Genomic DNA, 27,084 nt, shown 5'->3' with positions numbered 1-27,084 from the left:
ATACAAATTCAATATAGATATTTTTAAACAAGTCAGTGTTGTGGGAAATACAGAGATATTTGTGTGAAAGTGCCTGATACATGGCTTTGGAGAACCCAATCAATATTATTTAATGTTTCCTTTAATCTCTAGGCCTTCCTCAATACCCTCCTTACCACAATCAAAGCCCAATAACTATCTGAGTGTTGCCTAAGTTTGACTCTGTTTCTGAAATTTTTGCTTTCTACAAAGCCTTTTAGACTTTTTACTTTAATATTTCATTCTTAATATTCTACTATGCTAAATAGCAGGGTTGCCAAATATTAGTTTATTTGAACTATGGATTGTATACCTGATTACCATACACACGCACTCCATCAGATGATAAATTCTGTAAATCAAACCAACATATAAACCCCATCAATTAACTTTAAGACAAGCTCCTAATTGGATATAAAAGGTTCCTTGTTACCTGTCTCTATATTTTCAGTCTCATCCTTTGTCCATCCATGACACATTCAAGCTTTCAACACTTGGAATTCATTGTCCACACCTTCCATGATAATTCCCAGCTCCTTTAAATCTGTTGTTGTGGGTTCTTCAGTCTGTTACACCCTCCCTACTACCTTTCATGTGACCAATTCTTGTTTATCTTCATGACATTTCAGAAACTATCTCACCACCCCACCCCCAAATCTTTCCAACCATGAGGATGGACTAAAAATATCTATTTTTTCAGTCTAGAGCAGGTTTAGCTTACCATTTATCATTAAATACTGAATGTAGCTATTTTTGTGTTTGCGTTCATCACTAGTATCTTTTTGTTAATTACCTCAGGCATGTTTCCTGATGCAATGTCTGGTACAGAAGTAGCTACTTAATAAATGTGGATTGAATTAAATGAAATAAATTTGTTTTATATATTTGGTACTTTGAAATGAGATACTAAAAACAAGGTATCTTACATAAAAATTGTAAACAAAGCATTTAAAATTATCACCAAAAAGATTTTGAAACAAAATATAGTAATATGCCTCAAGCATTTACTCTGAGCCGCATGTTATGCTAAGTGCTTTGTAAACATTTTCTTACATACACATCCAAACAAACCCACTAGTTAGTATTTTCCACAGTGTACCATGAGGATCCAAGACACAGAGAAGTTAATTAAGTTTTCCAAGATCACAAAGCTACCACGTCCCAAAGCTTGACCTTGAACTCAAAGCTCATGTGTTAGCTGTTATACTCTAGAACAGAGACCATTCATCCTTCAGATGCTACCTTATTTGTTATCCATTTATAACTAGAAATGGTCTCAAAAAGCTCCAAGACAATTAAACTTTGCAGGAAAAGAATCAAATAATCACTTCTGCAGACAGGAGAAAACAGCAGGACATCTTATCACAACTTTTTTCTACCTTTACTGAAATTCATGTTCGTTCACTATTAAGAGCACCTTTCCTGATGTATTGCACTGAAATTATTAAAATGTGCTTTGCTGGACAGTGTTAAAACTTCTTCAAACAACTTTTTACCACTTATTTCCTTTAACAAAATTCCCAGTTTTTACTATTATGTAATGGCACTATCCTCCTCCCTCTAAACATTCCCTAAAGTGGAATGTTAGGGATTACACTGTCATACAGAAATTTAGTTAGGTGCTAAAAGCAGTGATATACATGTATACACATTTTTAAAAGTTTAATTTTATTGCTTAAATATTCTGTGTTCACATTTTTTATTATTCAAATACAACAGTTTTCATACACACCCATATATTATATACATACCACAAATTTAGTAATATGTGTTAGTAACCTCATGCAAAAAAGAAAAAAAACACAACAGGAAAAAAGTAAGTTTTATCACCTACATACTTGTATATGGAGCTACAAATATTTCATTAATGTTGGAAGATTAACAGCTTTCAGCATAGGAGGAAAAACGTGAAAGTATTTTCTAAAAATTAAATACATATTAAATTTCAAGACATGTTAGTAAACACTCATGATTTGTATACTTGAAAGTAGAGAAGTAACTACTAAAGTGGAAGCCTGTATGTAGAAAAGGAAAACTGACACACTTTTGCACGTGTGAGTGTATGACTCAGAGCTCTGGCTCCACTCTGAACACAGTGGTCTCTTTTATGGTAAAAATAGCAAGTGTTCCAGACACAGACATTTCCAGTATCAATATATCATCACTCAATATCTGATACGTATTTTAGATACTCCATTTTTGGTTGAATATATTATCACAATTAGCACTCTCATGTGAGATCAGATTAAAGGTTTTAAAAAATGTTTAATTTTCACCTAACTGGTTTATAGTCCACACAATGAAATTAAATAATTTGGTGGGGGTTGGGGGGAAGGAAATTGCTTTTTTTATTTGCTTCTGGGCACTACTTTTTAAAAAGTGGTGATAAATTTAAAAATATAGATAGATCTTTCAGTAGAAATTTATGAATTCATGCTATTTTATAATAATACAATAAAACAAACTTTAAAATTTAATGTACTTTACAAGAAGAGACGGAATTATATTTAGTGTCCTGACTGGTATGGCTCAGTGGGTTGTGCATCATCCCGCAAACCGAAAAGGTCTGTGGTTCATTTGCTTCCAGGTCAGGGCACATGCCTGGGCGGACCAGGTCCCCAGCTGGGGGCACGTGAAAGGTAACTGATCAGTATTTCCCTCACACACCAATGTTTCTCTCTCTCTATCTGCCTCTCTCTCCCTCTCTTCTCCTATCTCTAAAAATAAATAAAATCTTAAAATAAATAAACAAAAGTAAATTATAGTTACCTCCACAATACACATGACTCTTAAGAATAGTCTCAGGAAATAACAGGAAATAGCTCTATTTTAGAGCTAGCTTAAATTTCTCAATATAAAGATAAAAATAAAAGTTCAGTAGATTGATATCCAAACCATTCACTAATATTCATATTCATATTTAGGAGCCTATTAAATAAAAACAAATCTAAAATATTGTAAATAAGATTAATTTTTAATTTTATTGGTTGATGAGAGAGTAAATTAGTAAAAACTTTCTCCAGAATAATAAAGCAATTAATACAAAAAGTTCACTTTTTTCTTAATTTTGACTTTGCCTAAATTTATTCTGAAAAATAATCACAATTATGTACACAGATTCAACTAAAAGATGTTCTCTGAGACTCTTTTTATCAAAGGAAGATAATTAAAATTGAAAACCAAATAAAGTCCAATGTAAGGGAATTTAGTAGATAAATTGTTTCCAAATAATGGAAAAATTATATCATTAAACATGTTGGTATAAATAAGAATTCCAGGTATAAAAATATGTACAAGATATAAAATAAATATAAAACTTGATTGTATAAACAGAAAATAAAATACCATTTTTGTAAAAATTACTATAGACTTACAAAGATATATATATATATATATATATATATATATATACACACACTCGTTTGGATATTAAAAGACATACATCACCACATACAATTTATTAATGCAAAACATAATGGTGGTTTTTCCTCATTGTGAGATTTTTCTCACAAAAGATATTTTCCTCAGTTTGGCATATTTTATTTTTGCTGAATAAATATATTATTTTACTGATAATCTAAAAGTTATATTTTAAATGTACAAAATAGAGTGCAGTGTGAAAAAGATTACTAGACAGTAATCTAGTTCTCCTGCAATTGCATGGAACAGTTGCAAAGGTAACACAAAAATGTCAGATGATGTGGTTCCAGTTTTTTCCACTAATTGGCTGTCTATTCTCAGGCAAATAACTTCTCTGAGACTTGTATTTATTCTCTGTAAATTAACTGGAAAGAATTATCATTTTAAGAACTCTTTCTGCAAGCAATGCCAAGTCTCATATATATTAGAAACAGAGCAAACATTCCAATGGATTAATATGGTAATAACCAAAATAATCTGTAACCTCAGTATTGTACTAAATGTGTGTGTTTATTTATTAAATCACCCTGAAGTTCTGAGTATCTAAAGTGTTGTTGTTACTGATGTTCTTTTGTGGATGGTAAATATTTTAAATCCTCTAGTCCTGAATTTTATATGTACTGAAATAATCTAATTGTGGAGCCAGGGCCAAGTACCCTTGGTCTTTGTTTTTGTACATCAGCCTGCCTGATCCCACTGCTGTGCAATGCCTGTTGGATGCTGGACAAATGAACGGCCAGGAAGAATATATAAATAAGTACAATGGATAAAACCCAATTGAACTATGTTTGCATGACTTGCATCAATTTCAGTGAAATCAGTCTGAGCAAAGGCTCTAATTTGAGACTGACAATCACTACAAATTTTTCTATATTCTCTGTAGAACATCTGTTGAAAGTCTTACAACAACATTTGTGAATCACAACGGAAAATTATAAATTAAAAAAAGTTTAATATTTTCATTGAGAAGAAATTTAAAGGTCTTCATCTTAGTTTGTTCTATAGCATATGTTTCTATTTTCTTTATTAAACACTTCAATGTTTATAATTTTTAGGAAAAGTATAGGACCATATGAAGATGATATTCTCAAGTCTTGCATTAGAAAAGCTTTAAATATACATTTCCATCCTTGTCCAAAAACTGTATTTATAATCACTGCACTGTTTTATTCAATAAAAAATTTTCTCCATACAATATTTTACCTGTTGATGAAATGTTAACAGAAAAGTATACAGAACTCAGGGAAATGAAAATAGACTATTTACTATGCATCTACCATACCATTATAATCAATGACTACCCGAATGCTTAGAATACAAGGGGCTATTTGCAGCATGTTGAGTGGTAAATTCAATGTAATAAGAACAGTCGGTGTAAACTCCCCCTTGTTAGCATGAGAGTGACTGCAACCCAAGGTTGGTGGTTTTCTTTCATTCTCTTCTTTCTTCTTCCACCTCCAGCCATGGAAATAGAGCTCAGTTATTTCTGCATGGGTGCAAGGTGAATGAGGCTGTCAATTCTCCTTGCAGGGCTATTTATTACAGGTCACTGACTTAGTACAGCTATTTTTTTAATAAAAAGTTATATAGCATTATCTCACTTACATGGGTATTTGAAAGAAATGTGCAGAATGTTATTTATTTATACAGAAATCTGCCAAGCGAGAGGCATCATCTTGCTGTGAGGGCCCTCCTGCTGGAAAACTGAGCAAGCCTTTTAGGAGAATTAAAACACTGCACACTGTATGAAGGAAAACATAACACTCTCCCACCGTGAGGAGCTGTTTCGGCCTTCAATCTACAAAAATGTTGCAAAACTTAGAAGAGAAAACGTCAAAGTGTATCACTCTTCAAGAATATCTATATAGTTTTAATCCTTCTCAGCTATGAGATATACACATTAGATATATTTAGTGCCTAGTTGCTGGTGAAACTATCATAGGTCTACTTTGACCATAAATCAGCCTAGTACATAAATAAATTAATTGATAAGGAATTGATTTGCTAGGTAAGTACATCTCAGTTTGCAGTTTTCAAGGGACAGAGGGCCCATCCCTGGAAAAATAGTCTTAGAAAACGCAATTGTAATCATTGTCTCTGATTTCAAGAACAGGTATGACACCAGTCTCCCCCCCCAATATCCTCAGTGCAAATTATATTCATGAATGAATGTTATTTCTCTATTACAAATTGTATCATTTCATCTCAGAATTTCCCAAGACCCACCTAAAAATCTTGAGAACTGGACATTTAACAGTGTCAAGGATGTTAAATATACTCCAAGATTTGCATACTTGTAAAAACTACCAAGCATAACAAAATGGTCTGAAAGCAGGCAGTGATGCGTGCAACCACTGAGAATCAAAATATTTGTGTAAAACTAAATCCTTTTTGGCACTGAAGGGCCCTGCTAGGTACATCTTTGGCAACTCATTTTTACTTAATAATTCCTAAATAGGCTAGACCATTGAGAGTTCAAGTTCAGAGAGGCTGTTCACAGTGGAAGTCCAGGAGCAGAGGGAAAACTGGACAAAAGGAGTGACTCCAGTGCGCAGGTCCCACCCTGGGCCCAGCCTTAACCCCACATCTGATTTCTGCTGGAGAAACGGCCCAGCGGGCGGCGGCCTGGCGTGGGGGCGGGGTGAATGGAAGGTCTCAGGACAGGAATAGTAGCATGTAGGGCAATAATCCTGGAGAAGATTTCTGTCACAAGTCCTGGGACTATTCCAAATAGGGATCATGAAAGGGACAGCTGCTTATAACGTCCTCAGAAATATTTACCTGGGACTCCCACTGCTACCATTCCTGTGTGTTCCTGGAACCCCATGCACTAGTCTTCTCCTAATCAAGATTTCTAGTCGAGAAAAATGAAAAACCTATAACCCCCAAGTTGCTTTTTCTAAACTTGATTTCTTAAAGTGCAGATAAATCCAGAGAAGCTTGCTGTCCTCTTCCTTAGCAATATAAGGTAGTATAGATCATTCATGCCTTAATTTTTTCAATGTACAATAAATCCCATGTAATTGAATACTTTAAAATCCTATCATTATTAGAAATATAAGAATTATGAATGAACTATAATTTATAGCTTTACATAATACAGATATGCCCAAGTTTGGTCAAACAATACACACAACTTTCCGATTCTCTTTTCAGAAAAATTGCAAGTCATAATCATCTTTTTCAGGAATATATTGATGGTGATAGTGGCCTTGGTGATATTAAAGCTACTGCATGGAAAGATAAAGGGTAAATAAAATGGCTATTGGAAATGGGCCTCACTAAAGTCCGAGGAAAATAACTCATTTTAAAAAATCAATAATTTTCTGCTTTTAAGCTGTATTCATTTCAGGCAGATATTTCCACTGACAATCCATTTTAGTATATTTGCAAAAACTAAATAAGGGTAAAAAATGATTTGAAATAAAATAAAAGTTAAAAACGGAAGGTGCTGCACAGCAATTAAGACTCTGCTGAAGAAAAAGAATGACATAATTAGAATCACGACAAATTCCTCCAAATCATATGGGTAGAAAAGAGGAAAACTGCTTTTATGTTTGGTGGCCAGTGTTGGGGCAGGGTGTTAATTCAAAGATACATGAAACCTAACAAACCAGAGTTCATTCAAGTCAAAATTAGTATCAAAACTGACAGAAATTGACTGCCCTTTTCTACTGGGAAGGCAGACACTCTCTAGACTGGGTTTTAAGTAGGATATTGGCTGGCAGTGAAAGATGAAGACTGCTTTGTAAAAATGGACTGAGTTGGTCCCTGATTCATGGATGCAATTAGAACTACTCAGGGGTGGAGAACAACAGGGTCTAAAACAAAAGCCAGCATGGAGTGAGAGAAAGGAAGGAGAGTCCAGCTGAATGTTACGTGGTGGTCATTTCATCCCTACCAGCCTAATTTAGCCTGTTCAATATGCCTGCTTTCCTCATAAACTCAGCACACTGTCTTTCTTTAAACTCAAGCCTTGAATGTTAATTACTCTAATTTTCATTACCTGACCACCCACATTGCAGAATGGGACTAATTCCAATTACACTATCAAGAACCTGGTAAAGGTTACCATAGTAACAACTATTGTCATTGGTAGACTACATTAATGAAGTCTAATCTGTTTATGACATCTTCACTTAAAATATGTATATCAAGACATCTTAATTGAATAAACATCTTTGTAAATGTCTTTATATTTAAATATACAGATGCCACTTTTGTCTTCTAAATTTATGACCAACCATAAGCTAAATAGAATGTCACATCAATGATAAACAATAACAAAGTCAATGAGAAATCAGTGGTATTCATGTGCATTATAGTTTATTATTCCAATTTATTGGTTCGTATTTAAGTAAAAAAAAAGTATAGTGTAGCTACATAAAACCTTGATACCAAAGCCAACACCTGCATCTGCAAAAATACATCTAAAATTTAAAAAGGTGTTGGCACGCAATGATCATTTTTGGAGGGTTACTGTCCTCACATCTAACATTTTTAGTAATTTAACTGCTACCAGATGTTTCTTTCAAGGGTATAACTCATAGTTTGTATCAGAAACTCTGTTAGAAACCCAATCATACATCTCTACTGCCCATATTATTCTGAAGTACCACCTTTCGGCTGAATATGATAATAACAGGTGATTGGGGCTTGTGAAGTACATTTCTACCCACGTCTCAGTCTATGGGCAAGAGCCTAAATCTATTTATTTATTTGTTTAGCTTCAAAGTGGGCAAGCACAGCATCCTCGAAAATGTCCAGATTTGAAAATTCTCAAAATGACTGTTTTCTTGATCTAACTCACTGACTGTAGGAAATGTGAGGTTATTACATGAAAGCAAGGGGTTAACTTGAGAAGAGCAAAAACTGTCCTCTGCATAGTGAACACTATTTTTAAATGTGTACACTTTTGAGGTGTTCCAAAGTTAATCAGCAAGTGAGCACTACTGACATAGCTCTGAGAATTAAAAACTTTGAGGACATGTGTAGACTTGAACTGGATTTCTTAATTTTTTAATAAATATGCAAAAACCATGATAGAGGGAAAGTATTTAATAATTACAACAATTTTGAGATTATTTTCCATGTGTCACAATCTAACCAGTATTTTTGTACAAATCTTGAAGTTTTTGCCATAGCGTGCAAAAACGTTTCCAAAAAATACATTCAGTCACACCTTCGTTGTGCCTTACCTTGAAAAGTTTAAATGCCTATAAAATGTAATAAAAAGTTACCTTATAAACTTGATTAAAAACAATTTTCTCTTGAAGGTACTTTAAAAAACAATAAGGATGGAAGGATGGAGGGTTTGAGTTTGTCAGGTAAACATAAATCTTTGGAACAAAATTGTCTCTCCAAGCGCTTTTTTTGTTAAATACCAAAACTATAAAAACAGTATGAAGGAAAAATGATTTCAGTAAACTGCCCCTCAGAGAGAGCCAAATTCTTCCCTAAATACTGTACTTACAGTCCTCAGGCCATACCATATATACAATAATTCTACAAACCAACATGGTATCATCTATTTATAAACACAGTACACAACTTAAATTCAAATTATGAGAGAGTCCACAGCCTTCTTACATTTAACATTCTGTTACTTTACATTTATGATGCTTCTTTTTTACCTTTAACTGCCTTAGCTACCACAACACTACTACTAATACCACAACATGCAAATAATGTAATTAACATTTATTGAGCATTTACTACTAAGCGAACAATGCTGTTCTACATGCATGACCTCATGTAATCCCCACCATTTAAAGTTCTTATAAGGATCTGATCCCAGTTTTAGATGAGAAAATTGAAGCTTAAAAATATTGATAAATCTTTGCATGACTAGAATTATACAGCCATGATTACCTGGGCTATATAATTCTTAAGTCTCTCTCTTTAACCTCTACTTCAACCCTTTGCGATATTTTACTTAGTATTATCAATTTTTTTAAAAGTGACTAATCCAGTTACTCTATTTAAAGTATTGTAGAGTGCTTAAATTGTAATGTGACAATAGAATGCTAGCATATATTGTCATGCTACTCGATCCTGTTTCCAAGTTTGGCATATGTATGAATATACCTGGTTACTAATAATTATTATGGACATTGAGTAATTTTTAATGGCATAAAATAGTTAACAAACTGGATCTATATTGTCAACATCCTCCTTAGAGGTTTTAGTTTATTTTCATGCAGAAAATATTGATGTTTGGATGATATAAAATGAAGAGTTAGGAGGTTGGGCATTGCAGATAGGCCACCTGCACAGGGGTGTGCCATTTGGTCAACTACCTAATCTCTCTATGCTCCTTGTCCTGGACTGTGCAATGAGGGCAGCAGCGTCCATGTCCTGAAGATTAGGAAGATAGAATATCTCAGTGTGCATGGCACACCTTCTGACACAGCAGGCCTTTCATAAACATTAGGTATTTTAATTTCTCAGCTTTTTTACCAAGTGGAAAGTTAGCACAGGGGTGTGTATAGTAAATTGTACCAATGAAGATAAGAGAAGCACACCGAACTGTGCTGTCTGCAGAAAGCCCAGCCATTGTTGATATAACCAGAATGGTTTGGGTGACATCAATGAAACCTGGCAGCCAAGGGACTGGACTGGGATGTGTATGTGGGAACAATGACAACCTCACTGTACTAGTCAGTGGGAGAAGCAGACACCACTGAGTGAGCGTGTGTACTGTGTGGTCGTCGAATTCAAAATGACTGCACAAGAAGAGCAACAAATCTGCACCAAATTTTGTGTTAAGCTTGAACATTCCTCCAAGGAAAGTATTCAGATAATTCAGAAGACCGCAGCTATGGGCAGCTGGTGATTGGCAGCTTCATCAGGACAACGCACTCACTCATGCATCACGTCTCATGCAGAGTGTTTTGGAAAAACATCAAATTGCCCAAGTGATTCAACCCCCTACAGCCCATGTTTGGCACCTTGAAACTTCTGGCTTTTCCCCAAACTCAAATCACCTTTGAAAGAGAAGAGATTTCAGACAATTGATGAGATTCAGGAAAATATGACTGGGCAGCTGATGGTGCCAGGGAGAACTGTGTGAGGTCCCAAGGCATAAACTTTAAAAGAGACTGAGGTGTCATTGTCCTCTGTACAATGTTTCTTGTATCTTCTTCAATAAATGTCTCTATTTTTCATAGTACATGGCTGGATACCTTCTGGACAAACCTCATATATGACAGAAATGTAGATTTCATAACCAGGAGAATCTAAAATAATGTTTAAAAATGGTCACAAAAGAAAAAAACATTTTATTTAGTGCCTCAAAGTGTATATCTTAAAAAGGTAGTAAAAGAGATTAAAATGTTAAAAGTCTTGAAGTAAAATATCCCCAAAGCTAACTGATGAAGAGCTACTTTATTTGTGAGACACACATATATGCCTTCATCTTTTCATATCCTTTTGGTTTTTAGTTCCTTTAGGAAAGCACCCCTCTTTGGCTATTTCTCTACAATTTATATACCACTCACAGCTGAAGGTCCAGGTATCTAATTTCCTGCTCCGTGGCCCCCCCTGCTTATATATTTCTCCCTCCAGTTGCATTAGACTCAGTCTTATAAATACCTGCTGGGGTAACCCAGGAGCACAATTAAATATCTATTTTTAAGCTTGTGTATTTTTATTTAATGTTGTCTGGGTTTTAAATTTAAGAATTATTTATTACAGTCCATTAGATTAGAGGTATAAATGCCTAACATAAAGACTGTTGAGAAAAAATAAGAACAAACTTTTTTTATATTTTTGAAAAATAATCTTTATTTATTTAATTCTTATTGTATTTTCCCCTTATCGTTTAGTCTCCTTATACACCCTCCCCTGCCCGCAATCACCACACTGTTGTCCGTGTCTATGAGTCCTTTTTATTTTAGCTCAATCCTCTACCCCCTCACCTCTCCTCCACTAGCCATTATCCTGCTCTCCACCTATGAGTCTGTCCCGATTTTCCTTATTCGTTCAGTTTACTAAGTTCCACATGTGAGTGAAATCCTTCTCTGTCTGGCTTATTGCACTCAGCATAACTTCTCCAGACAAAAAACAATCTTGAAAAGATCCCTCATGAACCCTCTGGTATATGAAGAGAAGGTACAATGACAAAAAAAGCATTTGGGTGGGAATCCTAGCCACAGAGACACGGAGTGTGTGTTCCTGGCCTCTGTCTTTTGCAGCCCAGGAAATGATATTTGGGCACAGTGAGCTCGCGGCCGTCTCCCGGGATGGGGAGGGCCCTCAGAAGTCATGGAACCAAATCCCCGTCCCCAGCATCGCTGACCAGTTGTTCCTCAGCTGCCTGGTTCATTCCTTATCCTCACAGAAGAGGTTGGATCAGAGACTACCACCCCGCACATGAAGGAACTCACCACCTCCCAGGCCAGTCCAGTCCAACTTTGGAAAGCTCTAACTGTGAGAAACTCCTTGATGGTGTTCAATCGAAATCCGATGCCTCACAATGTCAAGCAGCTGTTAATGTTTCTGTTCTCCAAGGCTACACAGAATAGTGCTAATCCCTCTTGTATGTAACAACCCTTCAACTTTTAAAGATAGCTATCATGTCCCCTTCCCAAGCCTGCCCTTATTCATGCTTGGCATCTACTTCTCTTTAATCATTCTTCAAATGAAATGGTACTCCACTACTCTGATGTAATAGAGTTCAGTTTGGAAAAAAAAAAAAGCATCACATACCTAAGTTAGCAAGAGCATCATAAGCAAGCTAATTCATCATTTCTATCACAATAGTATATTTTAATTGTATAAACAACTTAAATTGGACGTTTTCTTCTCCTGATCCGCCACAAATGGAAAGAGTATGTGTGGCGCTCTCAAGGGGCAGTTCCATGTCTTCAGTGACTTAGTACACACACATGGGACAGCTGGCACCTTGTCAGAAAACTGCTCATTCTGATTAATAACATAAGCACGCAACACGGTGATTACCACACCTATTACAGCAATCACAGGTTCAAACTGTGATTCTTCCTAAGCCCAATTAATAGACATATGACCCATCTGTATCCATTCCTACTTTCAGGAGAATTTATAGCATCAGCTTTATTGAAGTCCTTTGGCCTGCCTCCCTCATGAGATTTTTCTTCTAGGCTAATTCAATATGCAGACCAGACCCTCCCTCTATCCATTTTAAGCCATTTCTTTTCAAACCTCAAGTCAAATAAAAAAGCACCTATGCTGTGATACACAGTGTAGAAGAATGCCCACCTCAAACGCACCAATACTTCACTGTGGCCAAGTTAGTATAATACTATCAATATTCCCATTCCTTTCAAATGCAGCACAAATTTTATTATGTAGAAGAGTAAGAAAGTATTCAGTGACTATAATGGCAAAGACACGTCAGAATGGACCACAGCACATGCCAAAGCAGAGATGTGGAGGTCCATTACTGTTCTGGGCATTAAGTCTTTAGTCGTCTGATCTACAATATTTTAATAATCAGTAAAATTGTAAGACACATAGGTCTTGAATATTAGTTTGATGGCAGAATAGTCTTTGTTGTTTACACCCTTACACAGGCTTTATAGGATTTTCTAAAGGCCAAACAAAAGTCTCCATATTTTTAATAGAAATCAAAAACAAACATTGAAGTTATTTTTTCATACATTTGAATAGGAAGCATTGAAAAGCATTTGATCTTGTCTTTGTATCCAATCAAAGATGTCATTATTTTAAAACCTTCATGTGCTACATCAGCACATATACAATTACTATGAACTTTAATCAAGAGAGAAGCCGTCTGAAAAAAATTAACCTTGAAATCACCACTGGAAATATGATGAGATGAACAATTCATGAATACGAGAATTATTCTCTATAGTAAGCTTGATTGGAAAATGCAGTCTTGGGCCATGACAAAGCCCAAAGCTCTAGCAGACACGTGAATGATGCTACAGCTTTCTAGATATCTTACAGTTCATTACGTTAGAATGTCCTTTGAGGAATGTCCCTTGGGGTATTCCCAAATATGGATAGTATTGTACAAATTCCTGTTTTTTCCTAAAATCACATTTCCATCTTCTGTGACCATTTTTTTTTACACAAATTAGCCTCGTTTAGAAATGTCTCTAAAATTTCTTATTTTTTTGGCCAATGGCACATTTTTACAAAGACCAAATTCTGGGTTTGTTGGTTTTAGAGCCACTTCCTGATAATTACATCAGATCCCATGCAATTCCATATCCAATGAATGACTAGTTCCAGAATACAAGTATAACCATACACCAGATTCAAATCACAAATTACCATAAAATAATGAATGATTTGACATATTTTATTTTCTGCAGCACTGAAATGATTGAAGCGTTTTTGTTTTTCCTTTTTTTCTCTCATTAATACATCTAACTTCCCAGTGCTCATCCTGCTCTTGAGCAATAGGGTTCTTGCAGAAATTTATTTTATATGGTCTGTAAGTATTGAGTGAGAGCTGTTAAACCGTGGGAGACCAACTTCATCTGCACTATTCAAGAAGTGATTGAGTCAGTTTATAGGGGTGAGATAGCATGTATCGGATCTAAATTGGCTAAACAAAACTAGTTGCATACCATTCTATTGGTCTTATCTCTTTCTCTGGCTCATAGTGTGCTAATTCTGGCCAGAAGCAATATAGTAAGTACAGAAAAAAATAATGAATGTCCCTTTCGCCAACAGTTGCATAAACTGTTTTGTCTATTTCAATTTATCTCAAGGTTTTTCATACTTTCTAATTTCATCCTTGTACAGAAAGAAAGAAAGAAAGAAAGAAAGAAAGAAAGAAAGAAAGAAAGAAAGAAAGAAAGAAAGAAAGAAAGAAAAGGAAAAGGCCACTGAAGAATTATATCTGAATGCCAATCACTTCAGTTTCTATAAATTCCAAGTACACTTTTAGAAGTTTTGATATATCACTAGGGACAATGAGGCTGCTAAATTTGAAGTTAAAACAACTGGGAAATATAATTAACTGTTTAGCTGATATTTTTACAGAGTAAAATTGGAAACTGTCATACTCATTGTTTTATTATTACTTAAATGTGCTAACATATTAGTTAAAACATGAGCAAATAAAAGATCTTTCTGCATACTGACATTAGTTTAGATGCACTGGTTTATTCACAGCTAGCAAGAATGTTTATTGTACTTAAAATGGTCACATTTAACTTAGCCAGAGGATAAAAGTCAAAGGTGGATTTTTTATCTCTGCTAAATAACAAATGATTAAAAATGTAAAGCTCTGTAGTTAGCTTTTATATACCCAAATTAGCAAGATTCTTTTAAATCACACCCAAACGTTATAAACTATAAAACTACATAAGGCACAGTATTACATGAACCATTTTCAAAACATGATGTCAAGAAAATAGCTATATATTTGCATTAGGCAAGTTCATATTTAGAGAGAAAATATTCTGAAAATTATCTCTGTATAGTAAGTACGTTATGTTATACAAAGATTATACTAAAGTGCTTTACAGTGTAATTTTAGTGTATGTGACATTTTTTCAAAGCAATGCACTGTTCTATGTTAATAGTGGAGTTCAACTACATCCAGTAGAAAACAATTAAAAATTACATAATTATACCCAAAATCCACAGTAAAAGGCTTCCACTTCAGAACTACTCTCTCACATTGGTGCCTCCCGAGGCTCTGTACTTAACCTGCTGGTATTTCCATTTCTGTATTGCTTTTAAAGAGGTTTCCCACTCTATATAAATACATGTCTTGAAAGCTTGGATATGTCTCTGCTTTGAAGTTTCCTCAGAAAGACGGGGCTTATATAATTGTTTCCTTAGCATATACAGTACAAAGAAAGAACTCTGAAGAATATAATGGAGGAGGAGAAATACGTAGTAACCTAGAGGAGAACTCCTTAAATAATAGATGCATTGGACAAGTTCCTTCCTGAGGCTACAGGGGAAGCAAAAAGGGCTGATGCCATGAAGGCGGGAGCATGTGGTGTGCTAAGCATCCCCTCCTCGCACGGTGGGGCAGGTAGAGTGGAGAAGACACACCTTTCAGAGGCATCGCCAGTTCCTGAAATGGGAGAGACATTCGGGCAGCCGAGAAGCAGAAAGCAGACCGGCGGGCTCTCAGGACAGGGCAGACAGGCAACTTGCACCAGACTGGTGCACCCATCAAGCTTCACCCTTACACACTATTTCTTTCCATCCCTGTACCCTTATCTGCAAAGAAGGAACAGTAATTCCTGACTCAAACTTTTTTCTCGGATATTCTTAAGAAAAACAATCAGGAAAGTACTGAAGGAATTTCAGAGGTCTGAATGTCTCCAATGCCCAACTCTCTTGTGAACAGGTTACTCTGCAGACTTTTGGGGAAGTTTGAAACCTATATTAACTCTTTCAGGCCCTTATAAATTAAGACACAATTAGGGGACCACAGTGACCTAGAAAGGTTGATAGTTTCTCCAAATCTGGGACCCTGAGAAGAAACATCTAGAAGATCCTGGGTGGTGTAGCTCAGTGGATTGAGCATGGGCCTGTGAACCAAAGGATCATGGTTTGATTCCCAGTCAGGGCACATGCCTGGGTTGCAGGCCAGTTCCCAGCAGGGGACCCACGAGAGGCAACCACACATTGGTATTTTGCTCCCACTCTCCTTCCCTTCCCTGCTGAAGATAAATAAATAAAATCTTTTTTAAAAAAAAGAAAGGTCTGGAAAAGCACTTTCACCAGAAGAATCAGATGCTATAAAGACTATAACCATTTCAGCGATTGTCAGGATGCAGAGCAAACCACATGGGAGAGCAGCCAGGAGATTCCCAGCCGCCTCTGTCGGTGAAGTGGCAAGGGCTTCCTTCATAAGATCCTTTGGAAACTGTAGAGACATGTCAGGTTGTTTATTTTAAGATACTGAGAGAGATTAGCTATAAGAAAGTTATATTATTGCATATATCTAGGAATAGAAAATGCCACATTCTGTTGGAAACCTTTTTTCACAAAATACTATTAGCACTTCTCTGGAGGCAACTACTCCTCTCAACAGTTTGAAAAAATCACTTAGTAACCTAATTTCGTATTGTGTTTCATTGGCCTTGTCTATCCGTCTTCAAAAAAAAAAAAGGGAGAAAGTCGGCATCTTGAGTTTCTCTAAGTGCTTCTCAGTTCCTAGCAGGGTCCTGAATTGCAGAGATGGGTCAGTGTGTGCTTCCTGCTTACACTGATGGGTGGTGAGCCCACAGTGGAATATACAACTGATGTAGTGTAAAGATGTGCATCTGAAACTTACATGAATTATTAACCAATGTTATCCCAATAAACTTAACTTTAATAAATTAAAAATGGAAAATAAGCCTTGGCTGGTGAGTCTCAGTGGACTGAGCACCAATCTGCAAACCAAAGGGTCACTGATTCGATTCCCAGTCAGGGCTTATGCCTGGGTTGCAGGCTGGGTCCCCATTGGGGGGTCATGTGAGAGGCAACCACATATTAACATTTCTCTGCCTCTCTTTCTCCAAACCTTCCCCTTTCTAAAAATAAAAAATAAATAAAATTTTTTTTAAAGTGGGGATAATCCACAATAAAAGTAAATAAATATGTCAAAACAAATAAATAATCTAATAGCCACATAAAAATAGTGGACTACAAAACTCTTATATGTTTTAGAAATAAAATCAACAGAAACTCTTTGTACCATATTATGAGCAGGCTCTAAAAATGAGACTGGGGATAAACGATACACTCTTGGAAATACTCCAATGAAAGAAACACCCTCGGAAGCTTGAAAAGGCAACTAAAGAAATTCCCAGGGTAAACATGTCTAATATCTATTATTAAGAATTCTATAATTATGTTTTAGAACAGCTTACTTTGTGCACTATATGGTTTAATTACAAATAATCACCATCTGTGAATGAACGTAAAACTGTTTCAGTAAAAGTATGTTATTCTTTCATTAAAAAATATTTTAAAGGGCTTTACTGTATATGTGGTACCACATTATTCTCTGCAGGGAATAAAAACTGCTTTTAGGAAAGTTAAATTGTCGTATGGTTTGAGATTAAACTCCAGGTAAGTGGTATAGGTAAGGGTTATTTATAGTCCTAGGTTGTCAGTGAAGGAGGTTGGAATGATGAGGGATGATTTAAAGCAGAACTGAAAAAATTCAATAGTTGGGACAGGCAGAGGTACCAGGTGAACCGTGAACTCCAGAGGAAAGGGATTGGCAAAATCAAAGACAACCAGCAAGGCACAGCTGTAGAATACTGACTAGGTAAGCCTGGTGCTTACGATACCTGGTAAGAAACTCATAAGACTGGACTTGGTTATCACATATTCATTTTCTTCTCTTTAAACACCTTTAGACTATGTTTCAAACTCATATATATATATATATATATATATATATACAAATTTATTTAATTTTAGTTGTTACTTTTTTTTTTTTCACTTTCACTATTATATATATATATATACACACACACACACACACACATACATACATGCATATACACATACATCCTTGATTCCAATTAGTTTAACTGTCAGGATTCAGACACTGAATCTTACATATTCTTATTGAGGTTTAGTATGCTTCCATTATCCCTACAGTATTGGAAATAACATGATTAACAACAATACTGACTTACCTCTACCTCTCAGGGGAGAAGCTTAATGATGTTGCACAAAAAGTTACATGGTATCTACGTTAATGTTTTACGGGGTCCATTCTCACCTCCAATTCTTAACAGGAGTGACTCTCCCAGCCAAAACCTCCTTTCTGCATGGCCCACGAGAATGCTGACCATGGCTGAAAAATCTCCGGTGCATGAGGAAAGCACCAAGAGAGATTTAAGGTTAAGTCAACAACTTTGCAAGCTCACGTGGCTCAGAGGCAGCATCTTGCAGAAGCTGACTAGAGGGAAGCAAATGTGCAATAGAAATAAATTATAAAGTCTTGCTTGTTAAAGCTGCGCTTATGCACTTGTGCAAATAATACAACTGGGACTTAGTAGGGGCCCAAAGAAAACAAAGAGGACCCCACAAAGACAGTATAAAAGGTAAATAACTTGGATCCTAGGAGGGGCATGGACAAATCTGCAAGTATCCCTATGGATTTGCTGATTAAGGCGCCATCAACTAATTGGTGCCAAGAAGCCCACTGTTTATCCTTCTGATCCATTTTGTTTAAGCATGCATATCACTTAATAAAGAATGAAGAAATAACCACCTGTCTACTTACTGATCATCTTTACAAGAGTCAACATGAAAGGAACTCTTGAAGGTGCTGGGAGGTACAATAATGTGTGTGGGTAACTTTTACCTGACTTTCAGGGTCAAAATGCAACATCCGGCACAGACCCTGCCACGTAAACAGAGCCTCTTACAGGACCCTCTTCACAAAGGTGCTTTATTTCTTCAATCTCAATGGGCTGTAAACGATACCTGCCATCCATGACTACCCCCTAAATAAAAGAAAAGATGTTGATCATCTCACTGCCTCCCCCTTGAGGAGAACTGCCCAGTCTGATAATTAGGCCCATGGTTCCAATCCATTTGTTTTCATTTCAGTTTTGCAATTTTCTTTTAAAGCAACATAGCCTTATATTTGTTTTTTTTGTGTGCCTGCAACTTTTCAAGTATTTCTGCAAATGTTCAAGAAAATGATCATGTTACCAGGAGATGCCAACTAACTTATATCACCTCACTTCCCTGTGCCCCCGGAGTCCTCAGTTGAAAGGGAGAGGAGGTGAGAGGATGGAGGGATTTAGAGAGAAGGAAAAAGGACTCAAGGACGTGGACAACAGTGTGGTGACTGCTGGTAGGGATGGGGGTTTTAAAGAGACTACATGTTAATGGAACAAATAAAATAAAATTAAATTTTTAAAAAGGAGAGAACTAGATCTGTGGCTCCTAAATAGTGCTAGATTTCTGTGAAGCCAGCACAGGGGAAGAGAGAGGGAAGACAGGGAGGACATGGGGGAGGGCCGCAGTCGGGGACTCTGCGCTGGCCTCTCTGGGCAGCTGTGACAAAAGTCCTCTTTCCCCCTTTCACCTATTTCAGTGCCAGGGTTACACACATGGATTCACTTGAAAAACCAAAAAGGTCCTTTTATAAAAATAATGGAGTCCTGGCTGGTGTAGCTCAGTGGATTGAAAACAGGCCTGCAGACCAAAGGATCACGGTTCGATTCCCAGTCAGGGCACATGCTTGGATTGCAGGCCATTTCCCAGCAGGGGATGCACAAGAGGCAACCATACATTGATATTTCTCTCCCTCTCTCCTTGCCTTCCCCTCTAAAGATAAATAAATAAAATCTTTAAAAAACAATGGAAATCAACGGATTTCTTTTCTTGAAAGTTTGAACATTCTTTTCCTAACTAAATCATTTTTTTAAAAATGATGTAATCATTTAGGTGTCACTTTCAGCTACACTAATAGAGATAAAGAAAGTGAAATACAGAGCAAGAAGTCTAACCTAAGATCTCAAAGGAAAAAGACTCCGTGACCAGAACCCAGCTCTCTCCACCCTCACTCTGGTGCTTTATTCCGCAGCATCACACAACAGCCGGGCTGCAGCTGCACCACCCACAGTCAGGCGCTCGCCTTCCCATTGCGTCCTGTGAGGCTGCTGCCCCCTGGAGTTGTGCAAAGCAACAGGCTTGCAGAACAAGCATTTATATTCAAAATGAAAATGCCTCTAAACCAATTATCAGGTGTTCAAACAAAGCACTTGAGAGTCAAGCCCCAAAACGTTGACATATTTCACCACCGTGTTACAGATGTGAGGCCGTTCTCCTCCCGCTTGGAAAATTAGTGCATAGAGAAAGCACTAGTGTCTGTGTCAAATCTAAGAACAAGGATGTAGCTTTAAAGCTTTGGTCAAAACAGTAGAGAAAAGGTCCATTTCTTTAACAAACATGTCAGAATTATCGATGACTGAGAAAAGGAGAATGCAGTCATATACAATGAAATCTAAAGAGACCATAGAGCAATTCTGAAAATTAATATTTGGGGGAAATCATCTCAAATGCAAATACTTTAGAGTTAATACCTCTTTATTTCATTTAAACAGGTGATCTTGTAAATGAGATGGTCTGTGAGAAAGTTTCCATCGTGTTTATTAAAATATGTAAACACGTTTTAAATATACCAAGTAACTTGCTAGTGGAATGTATCCCAATGTCACAGAAGACTTTGAACACATCTTTCAAAAAATGGCTACGCAGTGGGGAAATGGAGATTACACTACATGCATGTGCCCCCCCCCCAAGGCTCGTGAGCCAAGTCACAAAGACACAAAGTTGCCCAGGGTATTAAGAAGAAAATAGATGAAATGTCCCTGCAACACAGAAATCCTGATTTTAACCACCTGGTTATATCCTGGGTCAGATCCACAAAAGAGGCACTTAAAATCTCCTTTGAATTATGCAGAAGAGCTAGTTTCAAGGAACACTGATTTAGGATCTTTTCATTATAAAAGGAAGAAAAATTAAGAAATTATTTGTCATTATAAACTGTAAACTTCAATCAATACCTCTATTAGAAAGCATGAATTTTAAGGTTTTACTCCAATTGCCCAATATTTATAATAATTTAGAAAATGAGTATCGGAGAAAAGATGTAATTTGATCCCATATGGTCAAATGTAACATTGTAGACCATTTCTAAAATGATTTAGTTTACAATATGATTAAATGCTAGCCTGTACAACATACTCAGTAGATCATTTTAAAAGAAAACAATGGGATATACTTGATTAATTTTTGCAGAACAGCTACAGGCTTGAACATGTATAACCTAATTTCAATGTAAATATTAACATCTCTATAAAACTGTACCTCTCACAAAGGGTAAAATCAAACAGCCAGGGCCAACAAGTTTGCAGGTAACAGAACACCTTTTAGGTCATTTGTTTTTCTTATGTTTTAGGCACTTACATATTACATATGACATCCAACAGCAGCAGAACCCTGTAAACTAAAGCAAAACCATGCTGCTATTTTTAATATGTTAATTTTTCCTAATAACTGGATTGAAAGAATATAAAAATGACGCCACTTTGAAGCATAGCAAAGTCTAAGGCACCCTAATTTATTGTCTAAAAGGTGCACCTTACATACTCATTAATCTCAAGATGGCTCTAATCACCAAGCTTCAGAGAATATTTAGAAAGATCCCAGTTGCTTGCATCCCTAGCATTTTTTTAAATAGCTGTGGTCCACCTTCCTTCCTCGGTCAAGAGGAGAAAAAAAGAAAAAGAGTAAAGGAAAAAGAGACTTCTCTGTGAAGAGGTATGGCCTTGGAGTCCAAGCTTTTGAGATGCGTTAGTGATCTTGGATCGATGCCTTTTTATTGTCTTTCAGGAATACATCTGAGCAATGGAATGGCTTGCGATTGTCCAGCCAACCAGCCATATCAGATTTATCAGAAAGAAAGAATGAAAAGTGGCTCAGAGGACTCCTGCAGTGGCTGAGTGGCAGGTTGCTGGGAAAAAACACACACACACAAAGAATATGCTTAGTGGTGGAGGGGAAAATATATACTCTCATGTATAAACTCAATAAACAATAAGATGTAAAAAAAGAATCTATAGTAATGGAAAGGGTGAATGCGTAAGACAGATGATAAATAGCACTTCTATTTAAGAACCAAAGGGATGAAAGCTCATGAATACTAAATATTTGAATCCACTTTAAGGAGGAAATACAATTTTACCTCAAATAAATGCAAAGTCTAAAATTTAGCCAGTGCAAACTTACTGTGTTCAGGTTAGAGTAAAAAAATATTAAAATTTCCAAGAAGTACATGCCCTGGTAAACATTCTAATGTAATTTCTTAATTAAGACACATTTCCAGTGACTAAATGAAAAATATAAAAATCAGTAAGTGCCCTGACTTTCAAAAAAATTGACTTTCCACGTACTCATGATTAAAATAAATAAAAGTGGTTTGATGTGTGAAGAAAATCAGAAAATAGGAATCATGACAGAACCAAGTCTTTCAATTTTTATCATAACAGTCCACTTAGAGTGTTTCCAAGTGATACACAGTTAATACTGATACATATAAATTTATTGAGAAGCATTTTCAAGGAAAAAATGTAAAAAGACCCCTTTTACACATATGAGATGTTCAAAATTAAAAGAAAAAAAAGGGGAACAATGCACCCATGGGTGTGTTTGCAGCCAACACATGTAGGAAAAAGAATCGATGTGGGGTTTATTTTGAACATTTAACCTCTTTCTCATCATTTAACTAAATGTATTAACCTTTTTCTTCTCAAAGGTAAAACAACCCTTAAGATTGGAGACACATCTTAAATATGTAGGAAAATATGTAGGTATGTTCTTTTATACAATGAAAGCAGGACTAAGTTACTTGCAAATAAGGCATGGGAACTTCACTTGCTCACCCCTTATCTGTTAAGGTGAGTAAGACTACACATTCCATACCACTGTGTAGTTCATTTCAACACAAAGGTGACAGTGATTGTTTTTTCAGTCATACCAGGAAGACAGAAATTTGGGAATTAGTCCTTTTAGTGGTGAAGGCTTTATAGTAGCCATATAAAGGGCCCTTGACGATAGTATTTCTTCATAAAATGAATCACTAGAAATGAGGCAAAGTCCTTCTGAATCACACACACACACACACACACACACACAAATCGCTTTCTCTGAAGCTGCAGAACAAGAACAGATCCCGTTCAGTTACAATTATTTTCAGAAATATCTTAACTCCGTTGAAGAGAACTGTCGTGCCCCTCCCCATATTTTTATTCTATTCACATAAAGCAGTAAATAAGGTGCATTCCTTCTGCTTCTTAAGAAATTAGCATTTCAAAAATATGCCGCTTTCCCCTGAACTCCAAGCGTGTCTAATAATGCGAGAAGCAGATTGTCTTCCCTCGTTTCCTTAATTTGTTTCATCTAAAAGCAATTCACTCAACATCTTGTCGCCCTCTGGCAGCTTAGTTTACTTATCCGCACTTAATTTCTCATTTGGACCAAAACAAACTCCTCCAAACTGCTACTGACTGCTAAGCACGAGAGTGGAGACGCAATATGTATTTACGTGGGAACAGGCAGCCGCACACACAGGGCCACAAACACACAGACCTCCACTCACGCCCCAGACAGCTACTGGGTGTTATAAAAGCTCCACATTAAAACCAGCTGAACTTTCCCTGCCAGGTGCGGCCGGGCGAGGGTGCGGCAGGGGGGAAACAAGAAGTCCCCGGGGGCATTTGCAGTTTCCAGTGGATCACCTTAGCATGCGCGTTGCAATTATACCAGGGATGCGCCCGACAGCTTGTCTTTGTGCGGCCCTTTTATCTAGATCACTGTGTTTTGAACAAGTGAGGCTCGCCTTTGTGTCCCCAGAATTTCAAGTACAGAGTCACACACGGAGCAACAATGGCACGCTAATCCTCGCGTTCTAAATGGGCTCACTTGTGGGTCTGACAATTCGCGGGGGGGGGGGGGGCGGGGGGGGCGGGAAGCGAGAAGAGACCAGCTGCAGAACTAATTTGGATTACATTCCTCGCAGAAATTCTGAAAAGGGCTTTTCGGCATAGCTCAACCCCAAGCCACACAGTTAATACCAAATTGCTGCGGACTCGGAGCCTGGTCCCCCCGCGACTGAAGCTGAACCAGACAGCCCCCAGTAGGTCGCCTCCTAGAAATTCCTCTCTGCGAAGCGTGCTCGTTGGTCTCAACTGCTTTTGAATGGGTCAATGTGCATAATCAACACCCACTGAAGGAAAATATGAAGGGACGCGGAGTGGGGAGGGAGATAAAAAGGGATGTAGCTAAGAGGCCGCTTGGAATCTCCAGTCCGTGCTGGTGTAATTCCGGAGGTGGCTGGAGCGCAGAACCTGGTATGCATGAAGAATTTCAGAGTAACTGGGAGGGTGCAAACGACCAGTACACACGGCGCACAGTGTGCGATTCGAAGGTCATTTTGAAAGGCTCTAGGATTGTAACTTGTTATTTACTAGTCAAGGCAAGGAGGGGGAGGCGACGGCGGCTGGGGCGGAGCGGGAAAACTACAGCGCACTGTTTTCTCGGTGAGGTCAGAAGGACGCCCTCCCCGAGCCCAAAGCTCTCGCATCGCCACTCCCGGGGGCTTCATCTTCTGTAGCTGCCTCCCACGCTCCCGGGAGCAGCCCCGGTTCGTTCGGGAAATCTCTCCCGCTCCCCGAAAGGGCTCCCTCGGCCGCGTCAAACGCCGATTCTCTGCGGTCCCTTCCAGTCTCACTTCCCTCCCCAGGAAACTCAAGCGTCAAACTTTGAGCTCCCTCGCAATGCAGGTGCTGCCTGAGCCCTGCCCGCCGCTGCCTCGAGGGGGTCGCTTAGCCTTCGGCCTGTCCAGGTGGCTGGGGCTCCAGCTCTCTCCAAAACAGTGGCCGCGCACCCAGCACAGCCGCACCCGCCTCCGGTTCAATCAATTCGCGCGACTGGTCGGCCCGGCAGCCGCACTGGGCAGTAAACAGAGAAGTTGGAGGGACTCCGGCCAATAGCAAGTTTAACTACAGGACGAACTCTTCCTGGAGCCAAACCCAGTAACCGACGGGAAGGCCGGGCTCCGGGCTCTAGTACGTCAACCCTTCTCTCTCTCTTTCTCTCTCTCTCCCCCTCTCTCTCTCCTCTCTCTCTTTTGAAAAGAGGTCAGCCAGGCAGGCAAGCTCCCTTCAAGTCAAGTGCGCGAGAGCTCTGGGACTAGCGCCCAGGAGGCCCGGAGTTCCGGGCCCCAGGGCCGGGGCGCGCCTGTCCGCAGCCGCAGCAGCCAAGGCTGGGCTCCAGTCGGGTGTGACCCAGCAAGGCTCGGGCGAGTGGAGGCGCAGGAGCCGCCCGCAGCACACACAGGTGCAAAGCCGGTTCTGGAAGCTGCGCTCTACACCACCGTCCCGCACAGAAGAGGCCCAGCTGGCACCGTCCCGGGACCCCAGCCCTTCCACGTCCCCGGCAGTGTGCGCTTTTCCAAGGCAAGTCTTCCCTCCCGGACCAGAGAGACGAGGTCTCCTCTGACTCGGGGTTTGAGTCTCCCTTGTCCCTCACAACACGCGCGACAATAAGGGATCCCGCACAGGCTCGCAGAAAAGGCGTGAGAATAAAAAAAAAGGGGGTTAAGGAGAGAGGAAAAAAGATAGTGGTGCAGAGTGCCCCCCCCCCCGCCACGACAAATAAAACGCATGCACACACTGAGGATAAGTTTGGGGACGGAATAAGAGGTGACCAAGAGCCCAAGGAAGAAGACCTGGTGGATTGATCCCTCCTCTGCTTAGAGCCAGCGGCTGTCAAGTTGGGCGAAGGGGGCAAGGGACCCACCCGTGCAGACAAGCCGCCCGCAGCAGGTTCAACAACTGGAGCGCAAAAAGGAACCACGACCCACCTGACTGAGAAGCGCTGGGCTGGACGGTCCCCGCCGCTACCAGAAGGCTCACCCAGATGCACAGTCCTGTAGCCAGCTTCATTTTTTGGAAGTCTCAGATCCCGAGCTGACAGTTACATGTCCAAATGGCATATCCCCTTTCGGGCACGCAGAAGAGATCCGTCAGCCAGGAGCGCGTGGGGGGCGCGAGGGGGACTGGCGCGTCGCACGAGCGGTGCACCTACCCCGAGCGCGGGCCGCCGAGTCCGCTATCGCCGGACCAAGTCCCAGGACCGGAGGAGGGGGACACTGTGCGCGTGAGTGCGCGCGCGTGTGTGCGCGTGTGAAAGGGTGCTCGAGTGTGTGAGCTTGGAGCTCCTGGTCGGACTGTGCGGCTATTTCACTGTGTGACCGTTCTGTCTCGCTCTCCTTCCCTGCTCACTTTCTCTCTTTCTCACTGGCCGGGCAACAATAAAAAGAAAGGGGGGGAAAAGGGTTTCCAAAAAAAGTTGGTTGCAAAGGGGCGGTAGGTTTCCGGCCCCTCGCCCTGGCCGGGCTCTGATCGGCTCCCTTTATAGTTTCCTAGCACCTCCAGTCCAAATTGGGAAGTGGGCAGGGGAAGCTTCTTGCTTCTTCTCCCCCTATCCAGTCCTTTTTCCTGTCAGCTTTCCTCACACTTGTCCGGCGGCTGCGGTAATTAAAGCTCCAAGCGTCATTTCCAACGCTCCGCAGTCTCCAGCTGCAGCCCCACGGAGAAATTAATAAGACACCCGGAGGAGGGGGAAAAAAAAAAGGTGGAGGGGGGGCGGATAAAACAACCCTCCACGCAACCAGCCTGGCTCTGTTCAGCTGCGCAAACCCCGCCCCTGCTATGACCCACAAGCCACGCCTTTTCTCCCGCTCCCTCCCCCAAAGGAAAATCTTATTGGTTCAGCCACTCTCCAAAATCGTGGACCCTAGGAGTTGGGAAAACACCTGTCAGGGCGCGGGAGCTGGATTTAAAGGGCTCACCCCAGGCACAGATTGAGTGAAACAGAGATCCGGAATAGCTGGCCCATGAAGTGTCAGACCACTGGAGGGATGTTTACAGAAAAGATTATACATCTATAATGGTGAATTTCATATAGAAATTTCATTTTTTCCATTGCCTCAGTGGTACTCACCCAAAGACTAGGCTTTCCCTAGAAACTAAGAAAATAAAACGTTACTTCAGGCGTAAAGCCTCTACTCTTCTCTGTACCCTCTCATGCTCCACACTCTGAAATGTGTTTAAAAGCTGCTTCAGTATCTGACAGCTTCTG

General features: G+C 39.0%; 1 protein-coding gene across 4 annotated transcripts in view; it reads right to left on the bottom strand.

Moving 5' to 3' along the window:
- Positions 1–26,608, bottom strand: part of ERBB4 (erb-b2 receptor tyrosine kinase 4) — a 995,253-nt gene extending 968,645 nt beyond the window's left edge. For all 4 annotated transcript variants that reach the window (XM_053672642.1, XM_053672598.1, XM_053672619.1 and 1 more), the window contains exon 1: positions 25,805–26,608. In XM_053672642.1, the coding sequence (XP_053528617.1) occupies positions 25,805–25,886 (82 nt within the window). In that variant the 5' untranslated portion in view covers positions 25,887–26,608. The remainder of the gene's footprint in view (positions 1–25,804) is intronic.
- Between the last annotated feature and the right edge of the window lie 476 nt (positions 26,609–27,084).

This window comes from Artibeus jamaicensis, unplaced genomic scaffold (genome assembly GCF_021234435.1).
Source record: "Artibeus jamaicensis isolate MK-2021 breed Jamaican fruit bat unplaced genomic scaffold, CSHL_Jam_final contig_1015, whole genome shotgun sequence".
In the NCBI taxonomy this organism is placed as follows: domain Eukaryota; kingdom Metazoa; phylum Chordata; class Mammalia; order Chiroptera; family Phyllostomidae; genus Artibeus; species Artibeus jamaicensis.
The sequence above is the reverse complement of the archived record's forward strand: the minus strand, read 5'-3'. Positions and strand labels throughout refer to the sequence as shown.